This window comes from Manis javanica, chromosome 5 (assembly GCF_040802235.1).
Source record: "Manis javanica isolate MJ-LG chromosome 5, MJ_LKY, whole genome shotgun sequence".
NCBI lineage: Eukaryota > Metazoa > Chordata > Mammalia > Pholidota > Manidae > Manis > Manis javanica.
The window spans coordinates 169056091-169073963 of NC_133160.1; the positions used below are offsets into that span (position 1 = coordinate 169056091).

At 54.4% G+C, this 17873-nt stretch overlaps 1 protein-coding gene across 3 annotated transcripts in view; it reads right to left on the reverse strand.

Moving 5' to 3' along the window:
- Positions 1 to 17873, reverse strand: part of JAKMIP1 (janus kinase and microtubule interacting protein 1) — a 135518-nt gene that overhangs the window by 63641 nt on the left and 54004 nt on the right. For all 3 annotated transcript variants that reach the window (XM_036991153.2, XM_036991147.2, XM_036991162.2), the window contains exon 2: positions 745 to 1010. In XM_036991153.2, coding sequence (XP_036847048.2) covers positions 745 to 873 — 129 coding nt within the window. In that variant the 5' untranslated portion in view covers positions 874 to 1010. The remainder of the gene's footprint in view (positions 1 to 744; positions 1011 to 17873) is intronic.

The following is a 17873-nucleotide window of genomic DNA, read 5'->3' on the forward strand; positions in this document are numbered from 1 at the left end:
GCAAGTCACCATCGTCTCTGACCCTCGGTTTGCTCACCTATAAAATGGGGAAAGCCCCCCTGCCCTCAAGGGTCACACCACCAGGTCAGGAGGCGCCTCTAAGGCACCACTGCGGCCTGCACAGTAGACACATGCCAGACAACTGCGCAGGGACTGCACATGACAGGCAGCATCTAGGCCATGTATGTGACTGTCATTCAGTCCTCAAACCCAGACGTGACCCTGTTTAACAGATGGGGAAACTGAGGCATGGGGTGTTTAAAACTTGCCAAGACCTCAAGGCAAGTTAGGGTGGAGTTATGGCAGACCTCAAGTGCTGGAGGTCGGATGGAGCCCTGGCAGAACAACCTTGGCTCTGTGGCTTCCCTGTTGCTACTTCTGGGTCAGACCTGCCAGGCCCAAGGGGTCCCAGGCAGTGATTCCCTCCTGAACTGGGCAGGGTGCGGACCAGCTGGCACCATGCCGGGAGGGCGTGACTACCCTAAGCCTGGAATCCTGAGTGGGATTGGGAAGGGGCACAACTGGGGCCTGGAGAGTTAAGTAGCTGGTCCTAGGTCACAGTGAGGTGGGTCAGGGCCAGGATATGCACCCAGGTGGTACTACCTCTGACGTTAAACCCATTTAAACAAGGGACAAGCTGAGTCTCAGAGAGATGGAGCACCCACCCCAGGCTAGAAACATGCCACAACTCTGACCATGCGGAAATTCTCAGCCCATCTGCTGCCAAGCTAGGAGGCTGCCTACCTTGCTCTTTTCCTGCTGGAACTCAATCTGAATGCTGGTCAACTTGGCCCGCAGCTCTTCGTTGGCCATCTGCACCGCATCTGCCTCCATCTCAGGCTTCTCGCCCTTACTCCGGCCTTTCTTAGACATGCTTCTCCTCAGGTGGAGATGCTGAGATCCCGTGGTTCACGCCCACCAGCCAGCAGGCACCACTCCGAGCTCCGCGGTGTTAACCAGTTGCGCAGCGCTCAGCACGCCCTCCGCGTAAACTACCATCACTTGGGACCCTGTGGGCAGAGGGAAGCCAGGTTAGTAGAGAGAGAGAGGCTGGTGTCCCACTTGTCTGGGCTCTCCAGTGTTTGCTGATGCCTCCCTCCCAGGGCCAGGCACCTGCTCATCCTCAGGATGTCCCGCCACTCTCAACACTAACCTGGCCATTCTCAAGCTGGGACTGCATCAGACTCACCTGGCAGCTTCTTAGGCACAGGGCCCACGTGGGCCCACCCCCAGAGAATCTGATTTGCATTTCCACAAGCTCCCAGGTGATGCTTGCAGATAACCACCCCTTGAATAGCTCTGGCCCCGTCCTGCCCTCATCAAGGTGAGGTGCACCTGAGCAACCTGTAGCCAGTGGGCTGCAAACATCAGCAGGCCACCTGGGTGGGCTGCTTGTTTCAAAGCGCAGGTCAAGCTTGGGCACAGTGGTGAGGTGGGTCAGGGAATCTGGATGTCCCATCTACGCTCCCAGGGAATTCTGGGCAGGGTCTGAAGACCACTCAAAAAACAGGCTGTTAGACTTCCTAAAGGTCAGTGGTTTCCTCCCCTACACCCCCAAAGACTAGTCCAGCACCGGTCACCCCAAGCTGCCAGCTCTGGGCCCAGCAGTGGCATCGGCAGGCCTCCAAGCCTCTGAGCCTTCCTGGCCAGGTCTGAGCTGGTTACCTGGTTCAGGGGTGCCCTGATAAGCTAGGGGCTCTTCCAGCACACACATTCCTCTGGGGGATGCTGGGACCTTTTGGGTAAGGCTGCCCCCATGGCCCACTTGGCAAAGCCAAAGCCCTTAGAGCAAGACCTGGAGCAGCAGCCAGGACCACTGCATACCGGATGCCATGCCCATGTCACCTCGCAGTAATCGGCACAACCGCCCTCCAAGGTTGGTGACATCGCCCAGTGTCACATCACACATGAGGAAACACACACACGGGTTGAGCGCTAGAAGGTGACACAGCCCAAAAGAGGAAACAGTATCAACCAGTCAATGTGCACGGCTGGACGCTGTGAGCCGGGACGGAACCCAGCCTCTAGCTCCGAGCCCCGCCCCAGCCTGGCCCCAGCGGCACCGCCCTGCAAGCCCACCTCTGGTCCCCTTCGCCCTGGCTCTGCCTGACTACTGTCTTCCATATGGCAGACCACGTGTTTTGTTACCTCTTGTCTCCCCTACACTAGGCTGTGAGTTGCAAGCAAGCAGGCCTGGGTCTGTTTTGTTCCTCACTGTAGCCCCTATGCCTAGAAGAGCCAGGCATGCAAAAGCACTCCATAAATACCTGTTGAACGAGTTAATGAGTGAGTGGCAACAGAAAACAGTTAATGAAGCACTTAGAATGTGCTGAGTCCTATGACAGCAGCCTGGAGCATGTAATCCTTGCAGCCCTGGTGACAATGGCATAGTTAGTAAGTGTAAGCCCATTTTAGGGATAAGGAAATCGAGGCAGAGATAGGTTAAGTAAGCTACCTTAGGTCACAGAGCCCAGTAAGTGGTGGTAGGACTAGATCACTTGGGAGAAAATACAGTGAGAGGGGAATGTTCCAGCAGGAAGGAATGCCAGCCTTTGGACCCACAGCAGCAGAGAGAACCGGCAAGGAAGCCCATAAACAAGAAGCCTGTCAGCTGATGGGGAAAAAGGAGAGCAGGGAAGCCAGGAGAAGAATCTGTTTCAGGTAGAAGGAAGGAATTGAGGGGGCAGCTCCTAAGAGGCCAGGCTGAGGATGGGAAATGCCATCTGGTGCAGGACCAGCGGGTCAGCGGCCTCGGCAGGAGCTGCTTTGTCGGGTGGGAGTTGGGGGTCAGGTGGGCAGGCCTGGAAAGTGCGGACAGGGAGCGAAGCTGCAGTCGGTCTCACCAATGCCAGCATGACCGGCAAGCTGTAGATACTCGGTGGCCACGAACTAAAGTTAGTGTGACCTGCCAGCATGGGAAACTGGGATGTGCCCCAAACGGAACATTCGGGAATGCAATGCTGCAGGCCCGTCATACCCCTCTGCAACAGCAGAGGGCACTGGTTCTCAACATGCCAGGAAAGATCATTCAGGGATAATCAACATCCCCTGCTGATGGATTTCAGAAAGGAACACTGTCTTCAGACAAATACCGACTCCATTTGCTTTGATTTGACTTATTAGGGCTTAATCCATAATCCATTCCTCGCTCCGCTGACCTGCCGCCTTTTACAACCAGAGTGCTTCTCAGAGATCGGCCCAGGCTTCATGCATCTTCCCCACCCCTGGTGAGCAGAAAGCCCTCTGCTGTACAGCACCCAGGATGGGGGAGTTTTCTCCTTTTTATTCCATCCTGTGGACCAACGACACCTCTTCTAGGACACCCGATAAGAAACCAACCAGAGATACAGTCTGTATAAACACGGTGTCCTTCCCAACCAAAGGGCACTCAGCCGTAAGGGACAGTTACGTAAACTGCATAAAGCCACGGCCGCAAACTCCACGTGGCAGAAGGCGGCAATCTAGGGAGCGACAGGGCGCAGGGAAAAAACAAATACAATTTGTCATGGCAATTTTCTGAACATTATGCATAGCTGTTCATTTTTTTAAACTGGCCACAAATATTTTGGGGGGACACGATGGTCAGGATTGGATAGCCACGCCTCCCAAATGTTAGCAGTGACTGCCTGCATGGTGCCATCATTGGTGACATCTTCTTTATACTCTTCCAGATAAATCTAAGTTTCTATTCCTAGGACTGCTTTACAGGAATCAATGAGGCTGGTTTTTCAAAAGCAGGCAAGCAAGTTTCAGAAGGCCCTCTGGGTCCTGCTGGGAAGGATGCAAGAAGAAAGAGGCAGCGAGGGGCCCCGCCCCAGGCACGGCCAGGTGCCCGTCAGGCTGCCTGACTCTCCCCACACAGTTGGAAGTGGCTCCGTCTCCTCCTGACTCCCAGGGCTGCCCGTAAGGGAGAGATGCTCCCAAGGGTGGGGGACACGGGCACACCCCCAGGACACAGCTGACCGTTCTGCAGGAAGACTGTGTCACCCAGCCAAGGGCTGTCCCGCAGGGCAAGGTGGACGTGGGGCTGACTCAGCTCATGCTCCCCTGGCTGGGTGGTTCTGGGAAAGTCACTCAAGTTCTCCATGACCTAGTTTTCTCATGTGATTCATGGGACCCCTGGCAGTGTGACTGCACAAGTGCAAGGCCTGCCGAGGCCCACACCCATGATCTGCCAGGAGCCCAGGGGAGACAGTGCACAAAACAAAGCCAAATTCATCAGGGGTAATGCCGGCCTCCCAGTAATGTCGCCATGAAGGTCAAGGTGACACGTACTGGGACTGGACACACTGCAGCCACCTGGCAAGGTGCAACCCAGCTGGTGTCACAGGGTCACAGCCTGGCAGAGGCTCAGGCCATCCTGAAGGCCCGGTTCCTTTCCCAGCGGCCCCTCCCATGGCCACTGCAGACGCTGGGGAGGAAGGGGGTAAACGAAGCACATGGGCCTCGGAGGCAAAGCGCTGGCCCAAAGCAACCCAGCAGGCCAGACACAGGCAGCCAAGCAGACAGTTCCTCGGGGAGGCCCTGGGGCAGCAGCACCCCGGCCAGGAGCGCAGCATGTGGTGAGGCGGCCCCCCGGGGACATCAGGAGCCACAGAACAGAGGCTGGTGCAGCCTCGAGGGCCAGTCCCAGGCTGCGCATTTTTACCAGAGCCCCCAAGGCCCCCTCGCCAGGCTTTCAAGACCCCAGAAGCAGAAGGGCCAAAGGGCAGAGACAGACAGGCACAGGCCAGGCCGGACCCCTGAGCAGAGGCCCTCCAGGGTAGCCCAGTCTCTTGCCCCAGCCACAGCACCCTGAAAGCTGTGTTTATACCATCCTCGGTAGAACTGCAGCCCCCTTCTCCTGCTCTTGGTCTCACTGTGCTGCAACCTCAGCAGTCTGGTCTCTACTTTGCAGATGAGAAAACTGAGGCCCCAGGGGAAAGTGGCTCGGTATATGGAGTCACAAAGCTGGGACCTCCTGGTCAGAAGCCATCGAAGGCTTGACCACCTCTGAAGAAAGCCGAGCCTCTGGGGGCTTCAGGCCCGACTGCCTGCCAACCCCCCAACACTCCATCCTGGCACATGCGCAGCAGGTCACAGTACATTCAGCTCTCCATGGAGAAAACCACTCACTCACCCCCTTTCAGGCCAACTTCCATTTCACCTCCTCCAGGAAGCCTCCCCTGGTTCCTCCATGTTGGTCAGGCACCTCCTCTGAGCTCCCACAACTGCAGGCTGAGGGCTGCCCTGTAGTTTTCTTATCAGTCAGCCCTTCACAGGCAGGCCCTTGACTGCCATCTTTACAGGCCTCACCCCATGCCCAGCCCGAAGTCCAAGCTCAGTGTTCCCTAGAAGAATGAATTCCAATGAGCTAATGCCAAGCTTACTGGTCTCAACAGCCACCCTCAACATGTGCCAGGCCAGGGCCTCGAGAAATGTGGGCATGAAGGGACGCAGAAGGGTGTGATGCCCAAAGGCCTGGGCCAAGGCAAACTCGGTGTTGATGGTGGGTCCAGGCAGCTGGCCTCCTCGCCAAGGCCATACCCGTGGCTGATCCTGCCCAAGCCTCCGAGTGCCACTCGGCCTCCCTATAGTCACCCCAAAGCTGCAGACCTCCACGAGGCCTCACCCACAGGAGCAGCAGCAGGCCTGAGGTGCACTTGGTGCTGCTGTGTGCCAGGAGCGCTCCTTTCTGAACTCACAACGGCCACAGGGCAGGTGGAGCAGCCCAGGGCCCACAGAGGGAGCCAGCAGAGGCGCCTCGAGGCGATGTGAGCGCTCAAGGCCATCCCCAGGGGCAGGACCGGAGCCTACAGGTGCATTCTGGGGGGGGGGGGGCAGCACTGAGCACCTGGCCCCGTGCCAGCTCTGGGATGAATGGAGGACCAGCCAAGGTCCCAGCAGCCACAGAACCTTCCAGCCGCGGAGACAACTACAGAAATGAGTACATAAAATAACCATGGACATAATTGGTGCTAGAAAGAAAAAGTAAACGGGGTATTGTGATACCTTTATCAAATATCACCAAAGCTGCCGGCGTGGGGAGGGAGGAAGGGCGCAAGCTTCCAGACCCCACAGAGGTTGTAGACCACAGACAGGGTCAAGGCCAGCTACACAGTTTGCAGCCCACTGCGAAATGGAAATGCAGGCCTTCCTGTTCAGACATTATTCAGTATCTCTGGTGGCAACAGCAGAGCATTAAACAAGCGCGAGGCCATCCGAGTGCAGGGTGCTTGTGCTGCACAGCGGTCCCCCCTGAAGCTGCCCTGCGCGGGTCACAGTAGGGCTCTGAGAGCTGCGGGCTGCAGTGGGCTCGGACTCGGGCTTATGCACCCCTGGAACATAGAGGACAACAGCTCTACCCCTAGAGGGAGGGGAGGGTGAAATGGGTCCGTGCCCCCAACACAGGAAGCACTGGGGAGGCCTTGCTACTGTCCAGCTCGCCAGAAACTTCCCTGCCTCATTAAAGCACAGTTTGTTGGTGACGAGGTTCAGCAGTGAGCAGAAGGACAGGGACTCTGGTCTGAGGCTGAGGGAGGCGAGGGCCAGAGCTTCGGTGGGAAGCATGTCCCCAGCAACACAGCTTGGCTTTTGGTGATGACGGCTATAGTGGGCTGGTGGGGCCCCCAAAAAGGTATGTTCACACCCCTGGAACCTGGGAATTTTCCTCAGGAAAAGGGTCTCTGCGGATGTTGTAAAGTTAAAGATCTTGAGGTGAGCTCATCCTGGATTAGGGTGGGCCCCACATCCCGTGACAAGTATCCTTAAGAAGAGACACACAGGAGACATGCCGAAGGGAAGGCCGTGGGAACAGACCGGAGACGGGGTGACACGGCCGCTGCTCAGGAGGCCAAGAACCCTGAACCAAGAGCCGCGGGAGCTGGAGTGGCAGGAGGGCACCTCCCTGGGACCCGCACAGCCAGCATGGCCCTGCGCACACCTTGCCTTTGACTCCTGGCCTCCAAAACCGAGACAGTACATTTCCGTTGTTTTAAGGTCCCAGATCATGGAAATCCTTCATGGAAACCACAGGAAACAGGCACACAGGCAAGCAAGAGGAAACACTCCTGGAGCACACTCGGCGCTCAGCTGAAGGGCTTCCCACAGTCAGCTCTGCCCCGCTCAGGGCTGCGCCAGCCCTCCCTCTCTCCGCGCTGCCCCGACCCAGTAACAGTGTAACGTGGCCCTTCTGAACATGGCAGGTTCACATCCCTTCCTGTTTGCCCTTCCACACACGGGAGGTGAGACGGGAAGGGGCCTCACCTCCAGTCTGCAGGTGCAGACAGTGAGGCTCAGAAAGCGAGCGTGAACTCCCCCCAGTTACCCGGTTACCCAGCGGCTGCTCTGGGATTCCCAGCTCAGCTCCCTGCCTCCACCCCAATGCAGCCTGTTACCTGTACAACAGGATGTATGCAACGCAGGCACAAAGCAGAGTCGGCTCCCAGACGGCAACCAAGATCCAGTAACATCTCATCAGCACAAGTTCCAGCCCAGCAAAGGGCCTTCTTTGCAACACTTCTGCTTATTTCACCAAAAATTATCTGAAGACCCCAAAAGTCCCCTTGGCAAAAATAAGAAGGCTGCATATTTGTAGGGTCAAACCTTTCTGTGAGTATGAAACAGTTTATCCCAAAAAATCTAGCCCCACTTTCTTTTACTAACAAATATTCATATTTAATTGGCCCTTAAAAAATCTCTAAGTGCATGCCTTTGGTTTAAATAACTAAATCCAAAAAAATTGTGCTGACTTACAAAGCCCAGACTCTGTAATCTGCTCCTGGGGAATTTATTCTAAGGAAATCATTCCCTAAAGGAAAAAGGCCCAGGACGGCTGAATAAACGATGGCACTCCAGCCAACCATGCCTGGACCTGGGCAGAGCCCACCGGCCTTGGGCAGAGCCCAGGGGAGACGAAGAGGGCGCTCTTCAACAGTCCACTCTGGGCAATTTCTAGGTTTCAGTTCGCATCCTGTGATTGCTGTAATGCTCTGTGTGCCATCAATAAACATAACGGAAGAGAAGGTGCTGGGCTGTCTTTTGAGCTCGAGCTGAAACACCAGTGTGAAGCCTGTGCCCCAAGCCAGCCTCTACCCCTGCCAGTAATTCCCTGCCATCCCCAGTGTAGCTGGGGTTGTACAAGTCCCTGCTCCCCAGCCCTGTTGGACGGTTAAATGACTCAATGTTATTACGGTCGTTGGCACAGCAATGCTCAAAAATGCCAGCTGCTGCTGCTTCATCACCGTCATCACTCTGGATGCCTCCTGTGGGAGCTCCTTGCCCTATAAAATTGCACAGAGAGGTGGAGTTCCTTGCCCAAGGTCACACAGCTGATAGAGCCGAGGTTCTGGGTGACGCAGTCCATCATTTTGCCCCTGTGTTCCTACCCTCTGCCTGCCCTCTGCTGCCCCTCACATGTACGGGTGAGGGTATGTGCCCTGGCCAAGAGGACTGGGGTGTGCCCAGCACCAGACCCTTCTCCTGCCATGGCGGCAGCCCAGCTCCAGCTCATGGTCAGCAGTGACTCGGAAGGACTGGAGTAGAGACAGCAGAAGGGATTTTTATGTGAAATCCCCGATATTTATATGCTAAAAACTAACTCCAAAAAATGTTTTGTCAAAAATTGGGCAGTCCAAACCAAACTCAGTGTGCACTTGGGGGTGGGCTTGATCTAAGTGAAGGCATTTAAAACAGCCCAGGTGAAGGACTCTTTCCCAAGTGAGAGTGGATTTCCCTGGAGGCCATAAGGATCCCTGGGTTTTTTCATTTGATTTGATATTTCTCTAGATATCTTTTCTAAAGTATCTATAAAGACTGTGCTGCATCGTTAGCATGATAAACAATAAAGAATCTCTGTTGTTTTCAAAAGATGGTTCTGAGAACCAAGAAATGGCAGAGGCCTCTGGGATGGGATGGGAGATACTTCTTTCTGTCTCATTTCACGTCGCTGAGCTGTAGGTTCCTCACCTGCAGGATGTGGCCCAGCCCATACATGTGAGGGTCAGCGGAGGGCAGGCGGGGGTTAGGAGCACAGGGGCAGAATGATGGGCTCCATCAGCCGGAACCTCGGCTCTATCAGCTGTGTGACCTCAGGCAAGGAGCTTCACCTCCCTGTGCTTGGTCTCCTCACCTGAAAATGAAGCTAATAACAACTCCATGTTACTGGTGGCGGCCATGGGGATGAAATGGCTCACACTTTAAAAGCACCCAGAACATGGCCCAAACCACATCAAGCAAGAGGGCAGTGTTAACAATTATAATAATTAGCAGACTACAAAGTCCTTTATACACAAGACGTCACTTGTTAACATGACAAGCATTCGGCAACAGGAAAGTCTCGGTGCCCTTCCCAATCTGCCCCTTCCTGTGCGTGGGGATTGCTCCATTCTGAATCCCACTCCTTCTGCAATCCTCCTTTGCTTTAATGCTGCTTGTCTGCATCCTTCCCCGGAAAAGGATCGCTGTGCTGGGGGGCACCGTGGGTACCGGCAGTGCCGCAGACAGGAGCTGTGACCCTGCGGGTGGAGACCCAGCTGCCGAGGGACCAACATCCCCCCACAGCCAGTGCAGCCCTCCCGCCCCTCGCTCACAGCCCCCTGCCTCGTGGTTCACATGCAGCGCTGGCATGTTCCCCCAGCCCGGCGCACCAGGGAACCCGGAAGAGGGTGCTTTGTGAAAGGCACACACACAGACAGGAAAATGGAGAGAGCAAAGATTTTCACACCACACCCAGCAAGAGTAAATAATAATTCCTCTGACACCTAAAGAAGAATATTAACTTTTTTAGGAGACTTGCTTCTCCAATTACAGCAAATTCATAAGGTGCTTGCTGGCCAGACTCCTTATATTGGAGCAAAACCGCCAGGGGTGGTTTAAAAAAAAAAGAAACCTTCCATAAAATTTAATAAATAAAATCAACCAAGTCAGGTTTTCCAAACACATATTCTGGACTTGGGGGCACAGTGCTGTCACAAAGATGAGTAGCGGGAGGCTCAGCCAGCCGCTCACGCATGGCCGGACCCCCACCGGTGCTCTCCCCACGCAGGAGCCTCCGCCGCTGGAGGGGAGCCGGCCGGGCCCGCGGCCGTGCGTGGGGGCAGAGCTGTGCACCACACAGGACCAGAGCCGGCCACCTGCAGCCAGGTCTAAGGCCCCGGGGTCCCACCACAGACCCCAGAATCTCGGTGCTGGCAGGGCATAGAGGAGATGACAGGACAGCCACCTGCCCCAGCACATTCGGGGCTGGGCTTCCCAGGCCCTGGTCCAAGCCCTCTGCGTGGCAGCCCAGTCCACACACTGGCTCGCTGACCCTCAGTGTCCAGCCGCCAAGCCTTGTCCCCCTCACCAGTTCTGAAGCGTCCCCTCCTGCCACTACTCAACCCATCCTGCCAGGACCACGGATCCCTGGTCTGCTGGGCCCACACACTGCCCTACCCAGGCTCCAGGGGCAGTAGGAGTGAGCTTCCCCACCATTCCCTGTGACGACCTGCAGGGGATAGTGCTCACAGCCTCAGCAACCAGCCGTCGGAGCCCTGCGCTGCTCTATGGCCTGGCCTGAGCAGTGGTGGCCCCTGTAGGCCTGCCTGCTGTCCCCTACAATCTCAGGCATGTGCCTCTTCCTGCCACGCAGGGCCACACAGCAGGCGAGCCCAACTTGGCTCTGGTCTGCTGGCCAGCCTCGGCCCACCTCACCCCAGCTGAGCCCCAGAGCCACGCGGGGAAGGCAGGACAAAGGCCCTTCTCCTGATCTAGGAAGATGACGAAACTGAGACTGAGACACACACACTGAAGAGTCTCATCATTGGGTTTGCTGAAAAGCCAGGTGTCCTGGAAGGAAAAGGGTAAGCAGAGGAGAAAGGGGGCACAGGCTGTGCCCTGGAGCAGAGGCAGCTGGGCAGCCAGCCCCAGGCTCCTGGCCGAGTCAGGCCTGTGGCCTCCCAGCACACTGGTAGGGACCCAACAGGACAGTGGGTGTGACAGCATGTGGGAGGCCGTGGAGCGTCCCAGCAACAGGGCTCTTCACTGTGTGATGAACAGACAGTGCAAAGGAAGACGAGGCCAGCCACAGGGTACAGGGGGGCTGGCACGCAGAGGCCCCGCGGGTCATTCCTCCCTGGGGACAGACATGCAGCCACGGCTTCTCGTGAAAGTCCTTCCAGTGAAAGGAAGGACCCCAGGGGGATCCCTGCTCCCCTGGGGTAGCCCCTCTACTCTAGAAAGCTCCCTTATTTCAGGCCAGAAACAAACAAAATAGGGGCCTCTTTATGCCTTCTGCTATTGCCTGCTCCATTCGAGAGCCACCCAGAAATGAGGGCATACTCCCTCCCTTACTGGGGGCCCCTGTAGAGATTTGGGGATTCCAATCTTTTCTTCTCCGTGAAACACAGCAAGGTAAGAGGGAGCATTTATTGAGCACGTACTGATACCAGGCACCACAATCAACCTTCTACAGGACGATCCCATCTAAGCCTCCCAGCAATGCTAGAATGCTAGTACCATTATTGCCCCACCTCATGGATGGAGAGATTGAGGCCCAAAGGCAGTAAGTAACTTGACATCAGTGTGCTTAGAAAAGCACCAGGCAGAGGTGGGTTCAAATCCAAGGTCAGTCCCTGCAATCTGGGGAAGGTTATCTGAGTTCTCTGGGCCTCAGTTTCCCCCTCTGTGAAATGGAGATCGTCCACCATTACAAAGCCCCCGGGGAGCAGGTGCTCAGCCAGGGCAGCCCTCTGCAGGATGGGACAGGGCAGCTTCCATGGGTGTTTGTCCAAATGTGCAGACAGAGCTGAGGCTGTGTGCCGTGGAACGCGCCCCAAGGGGCACGGATGGAGCGGGGCAAGCGGAAAGTACTGGCACCAGGTCCCGAACTGGCCTGGGAATTTGTCCCCACCACGGGAGACCCATCTGATGGTGCATGTGCTTCTTCAAAAGGAGAGGGGAGAGTGGCAGCATCGTCTACCATACAAACCCCAGCTGGGTGCCCCCGGGCAGGTGCCCTCCTGCACCCACTCTCCTGGGGTGCTATGCAAGCCCCTAGGTCTACTGGCCAGTCCTCCCCACCACCCTCCCCTGCCTCCTGCACCCTGGCCACTTCGGAAGCTCCCATCAGCCTCTCTGCCCCTCCTGCTCCCAGCCCCCCGCCCCCGGCCACCAAGGGTACCTCCTGAGGCACAAATGGGCCCAAAGCCCACCCCTGAGCAGCATATAATCACAACAATAACAACAATAAAAGCAGATCAACCTGGTATGGCCCTATGCGTAGGGGAAGTCCACACCAGGCAGTGAGATGCCTGCTCTAGCCCCTTGCCCCCTCTCCTACCACCCTGCCTACACGTCTGCTGACCTGCCGGGTCCTCCACTCCTTCTAAACCACCTTCTTCACCAGCCAAGCAAGGGGCCTGCCCAGAGCAGGCACTCAATGACATAAGGCCCCCCCCTTGGACAAATTTTCCTTTCACACCCACCCCCATGGGGTATCTTACAAAGTTCAGACCTAAGGACACGTGAGATCTTTCAAGGGATGCGGGTTTACTGAGCCCCTGGTAAAAATAATCGCCCATTCCATGAAGCCAAGTATAACTACCTAAGATTTGGCTTGTGTGTAGACAGAGAGGTTAGTGCCTGGCGGAGGGCTTGGCTCAACCAGTTGGTTCCTCTCCATGCCAGCAGGGCACCCTTGGTGCTTGTGGCCCAGGGCCAAATGACAAGAGAGTACACAGACTTCGGGTCCTGCACTTGGCTAAACAAAGCTGTGTGCAGAGAGGAGCTCAGCCATGGGACATGTCGTTCTGTCATTTGTTCAGCACAAGTTTACTGCATGCCTCCTACATGCAGGCACCGTGCTGGGCATGGAGACCACAGTACCGAGCTGCCCTTGTGATGCTGGCGGCCTCACCTTCCCCAAGCGTCTTCCTCTCAGAATCCTGCTCTTTTCAACCTCTCCGTACATAGATCAGAAGGAAGCCTTCCCGTTGCATCCTCAGTACAGCCCCAGGAGGGTAGGTGAGATTCTCTGAGGGCCACCACTCTTCCATCTCTAGAGGTATTACAAGGTCAGAACAGCCCTGCTTTCTCTGGCTGCACTGCCTGCCATGGTCACATGTCCTCATCACCCCACTCACAGAATAAGCATGGTCATCTCTGAAGCTCAGAGCCACACAGAGGGCTGAAGCTGACACAGCAGCAGGCACACGGTGAGGACACTGCCTTCGGCAGATCCAGGAGTGCCCAGGAACCTTTGAACAGCCTCCATCTCCTTGTTCTAGAACATCCATCTCGGTATGTCCTAAAGAAGGAAAGTGCAGCCATGTTCAGGTAAAGGAGGCCTCTCTATATTCAGCAGACTCTGGAATTCCAGGCCTTATGGCCAAGGAAGCACAGAGCCCAGGTCTGAAATCGTGATGCCACCCACACAGACCCCAAAACAATCTCACTGAAACCCCAGTTACCTGCCCCATGGCTGCTTTGAGAAAGTCCCGCCCAGTACATATGTGGGGTGGGTGCTACCCAGGAGCAAGAAGGGGGCAGAGAAGGAAAGAAAAAACAAAACAGGGGAGGAAGGGATGGAAGGAAAGAGGGAAGGACGACACAAATTTAATCGAACTTAATTCTGGTCTAGCATGTAAGGAGCTTGGAAGTCATCACTCCCATCCCTACAGTAAGAATAAAGCCAAACAAACTGTAAATCAGTAACTTTTCTTATATCCATCAGAGACCTGAGATCACAAGGCAAACACTGCTGCAAAATGTGAAGAGCCGGACAGAAAGACACAGAGAATAACAACCTACAAGAGCAGAAACCTCCATGGGAACCACCTCAGATTCCCTTTACCAAGGACCTCCTGCCTAACTTTCAGCAACAAGAAAAATTACAAGGCATACTAAAAGGCAAAACACCCAGTTTGGAGAGACAGAGCAAGCATCAGAACCAGACTGATGGGGCAGTGATGTGGGAATTATCAGACCAGGACTTTAAAATGACTATGGTTAATATGCTAAGGGCTCTAATGGAGAAAGTAAACAATATGCAAGAACAGATATGGCTGATGGGAGCAGAGACAGAAGGTCTAATAAAGGACCAGAAAGAAACACTAGAGATCAAAACCACTAGTAAAAACTGAAGAATGCCTTTAGTGGGCTCATTAGCGGACTGGACACAGCTGAGGAAAGACCCAGTGAGTCTGAAGACTTTCCAAACTGAATGAACAGCAACGGAAGAAAAGCCTGATACAGAACATGCGGGACAATTATAAAAGGTGTAACATATGTATAATGGGAATACCAGAAAGAAAAGCGAGGAAGGAACAGAAGAAACATTGGAAGGATAATGTCTGAGAATCTTCAAAAATTAATGTCAGACACCAAACCACAGATTTAGGAAGCTCACAGAACACCAAGCAGGATAAATGCCAAAACACCACACTTACACAAATCATATTCAAACTGCAGAACATCAAAGATAAATAACACATTCTTGAAAAAAAGGCCAGTGGGAGCCGGGAGGACATCTTACCAATAGAGGAACAAAGATAATAATTATATCAGACGTCTCTTCAGAAACCATGTGAGCAAGAAAGGAGTGGAGCAGTGCTTAAAGCACGGAGAGCAAAACAAGGGGGGGTGTGAGGATGCAGAATGAGAGGGGACACCAAACAAGCCCCCACAAAAAAACACAATGTGAAACTGCGCGGTGTCTACCCCCCATCAGGGGCAGCCTCTCCTGTCTCTGCAGTGTCCCTGTACTTTCGCTTTGCTAGATACAAAACCCTTTGAGGCTTTAACTCTCTATCAAGTCTCTCAACTGAATTCTTTCCTTCACAACGACAAGCACCAAGGAATTCCACATTCCACTGCCCAGGAACCAACAGTCTTGCTGAAGGAAGCATGGCCAAAAAAACCTTCCATTCGAAAAACAACATAGTATCTGCAAAATGCAATAAAGCAAAGTGCAATAAAATGAGGCACACCTGTACAACTGATATGCTTGGGAAGCAGAGAGGCGTGGAAACACACAAAATGCTCATCTAAAACTACAGAAGGCAGGAAAGCACTGGAAGACAAAAATAGGAACAAAGAGCAGGACAACAGAAAAGTAACAAATTCTGTAGGTATTAACCCAACTCTCTCAAGAATCACTTTAAATGTCAATGGTCTAAATGCACCAATTAAAAGACAGAGACTGTCTGAGAGGATCAAAAAACAAGACTCAACCATATGTTGCCTACAAGCAAGCACTGAACTTCAGGACTTGTATGCAAAGAGCCAGCCAACTTCCGAACGTTCCTAGCAACCAAAGGAAATGACAGCACAAATCAATTCCCAGCCACTGTTAATCCGCCAGTGTTGACACAACCTCTAACCTACAGCCAAAAGAACAGGCCCTACCCTTTTCAAATTACAGAAAGATCTTCATAATACAGTCAGTAAGATAAAAATTACGTTATGCAAATGATACTCAAGGAGAACATTAGGAAATGCGACCCAAAGAACACAAAACAACCATCATGATGAATCTAAATTAAAATCACGAGCAAAGACAAAGCCCTTGCCAGTAAGAATGGTGAAGTTTGCAAGGCAGGAGTTCCCAGCGGGTGCTCCTGAGTATTTTTGCTCAGCAGGCTCCAGGCCCTCTTCACCAGCACTGCCAGCATCGCCTGTGACTCTGCCCACAGCTTCTTTGTAAGGCTTAGAAGATGCATAACATGAAGATTGCATTTCCATATGAAAAAGTCTATAATAGGCACTCCATGTTACTTATCTTTGCGAGGAAGGTAGGGTGAGCAAGAGACAGACAGGGCCAGTGTGAAACCTAACTCCTTAAATAAGTAAGTCGTCAAAGAAATTACTCCTCCCTCCATGTTGTCAACAGGCTCCTTTACCCTTTCAATTCTGTTCCTTCCATGGGTCTCCTTCCCAGCCACAGTATCAATGCCTAGTAGTGGCAGGGCAGGGGTGAGAAGTGGTTGGGTGGCCAGTCATGTTCTCTAGAGTTTCTTGCAGAGCTAAGGTTCTGGGGATAACTAAAAAGGTGTAATGGGAATACCAGAAGGAGAAGAGAGAAAGGAACAGAAGAAATACTTGAGGGATAATGTCTGAGTATTACCCTCCAATCCCCTGCTCCTCTGGAAGTGGGGTCCCTGTGTGCTCAACAAATCCCCCCATGCTTCCTCTATTTTTTAGATGGCCTTGCAGTAGGTGAGGGAGTCACGTGATGAGCCCTGGCCAATGATGTACAAACAGCATGCCGTGTCACTTCTGGGCTGAGCCCAGGTGACTCCCCTTTGGTCTTTCTGGGTACAGGGACCTTAGAAGCCACCGTTGAGATGATAGCAAGACCAGCTGGGAAGGGCTGGATCCCTGACTCACCTACTGGAGGAGAGCCCAGTGGCCCTCACCAGAGCATGAACTGCCCTTTCAGGGTCTTTGCTATTGCAGCATGGCCACACCCTTCCTGGATTGCCCCTCCCCTTCTTCTCACCTGTCCATCTTCTTCAAAATTCAGCTTGGCACCACCTCCTCTGGGAGGTTTTGTCTGGTGCTACTTCCTACCTCCAGGCTGGGTGAGGGCTTCCTTGAATGCCCACAACCCCCCGAGCCTCCCCTCCTCACCAACTGAGCCATGTTGGCACTGCCTTTCTGCCCACCAGACGAGGCACTCATGTTTGCCTCAACCTCCCGAGAGCCTCACTTAGTACCTGTCCCCCAGTGAAAGCAGCCGGCAAGTGCCTGTGAAATGGACGCTCACACGTGCACACAAGAGACAGAGCAAAGCCCTCCTCCACGCACACAAACAATGCCAGCCACTGCACAAGGCCTGGGGATACAGTGATGACCCCACCCAGGTCATGCCCTCTCCTCCTCCCACCAGATCCTCTACCCAGCAGGGGAGAGGTGCTGTGTCTGTAATCACAGCCCGCAGTGGACACCCAGAGGCAGGAGAGGTGCCTTCTAGCGGGCACACTCAAAGGAGGATGCATGTGAGCGGGCCGCAGCAGGACCCTCAGAACTAGCCGGGACAAAAGACAGAGCCTCCCTGTTTGGAGTTTGGGGGCTGGTCCAGGGCTGCTGGGTCTCCCTGGGGACTACCGCTCCCCCTCCTCAAGCTGTGGGATGTGCCAGGAGCCAGCCCAGACCACCCCAGGATGGGCACTTCCCCGGCCCAGCCTGGCCCCCCTCCACAGAGCCACGATGCACAGGGCACATCAGAGCGTAAACTCATCCGGCTGCCCTCTGCTCACCGCATCGACCGTCACAATCCTTCTGAGAAGTCATTCGGCCCCATTTTACACAGGAGAACACAGAGGCCCCGAGAGCCACAGCCAGCCTGGACTTGAACTCAAACCCCTGAAAGTCCGGTCCACGGGTTCCTCCTGAACCAGTCACTACCTACTAGCACAGCTATAGCTCACAAGGAAGTTCATACAGACATTTTCAAATTATCAGCTAACACTCTGGCAGAGACTGGTGTCGTGGGAATTAAGAAATGGTGGGGGTGGGATCCCATGGTGAACAGCCAGCCCTTCAACACTTCCGGGAGTGCCCTGGCTGCCACAGGCAGCCACGGATTCACATTCTGGTTCGTTTAAACCCAGGTCACCACGAGAGTATTTCAGCACTTTGGGAGTCCTATTTCAGCACCAGAGACAGTGTCGCCCTCGGGGAGCAGGAAAGAGGGAGCGCCGCCGATAGGGACCCGTGAGAATGTGCTGGGTGTCCACACAGGACCATCTGTTGAACCCTCTGAAGGTCCTGAGAGGGAGGCCTGGTGCTCCACACTTGGTAACGAGCCCGCTGCGGCAGAGGGGCTGGGCCACTGCCCACGCTGCAGAGCCACACGGCCCTGCCATTGCCCTGCTCAGGAAGCCCTTTCTCATGGGCTTTTCTGATGGTTGATG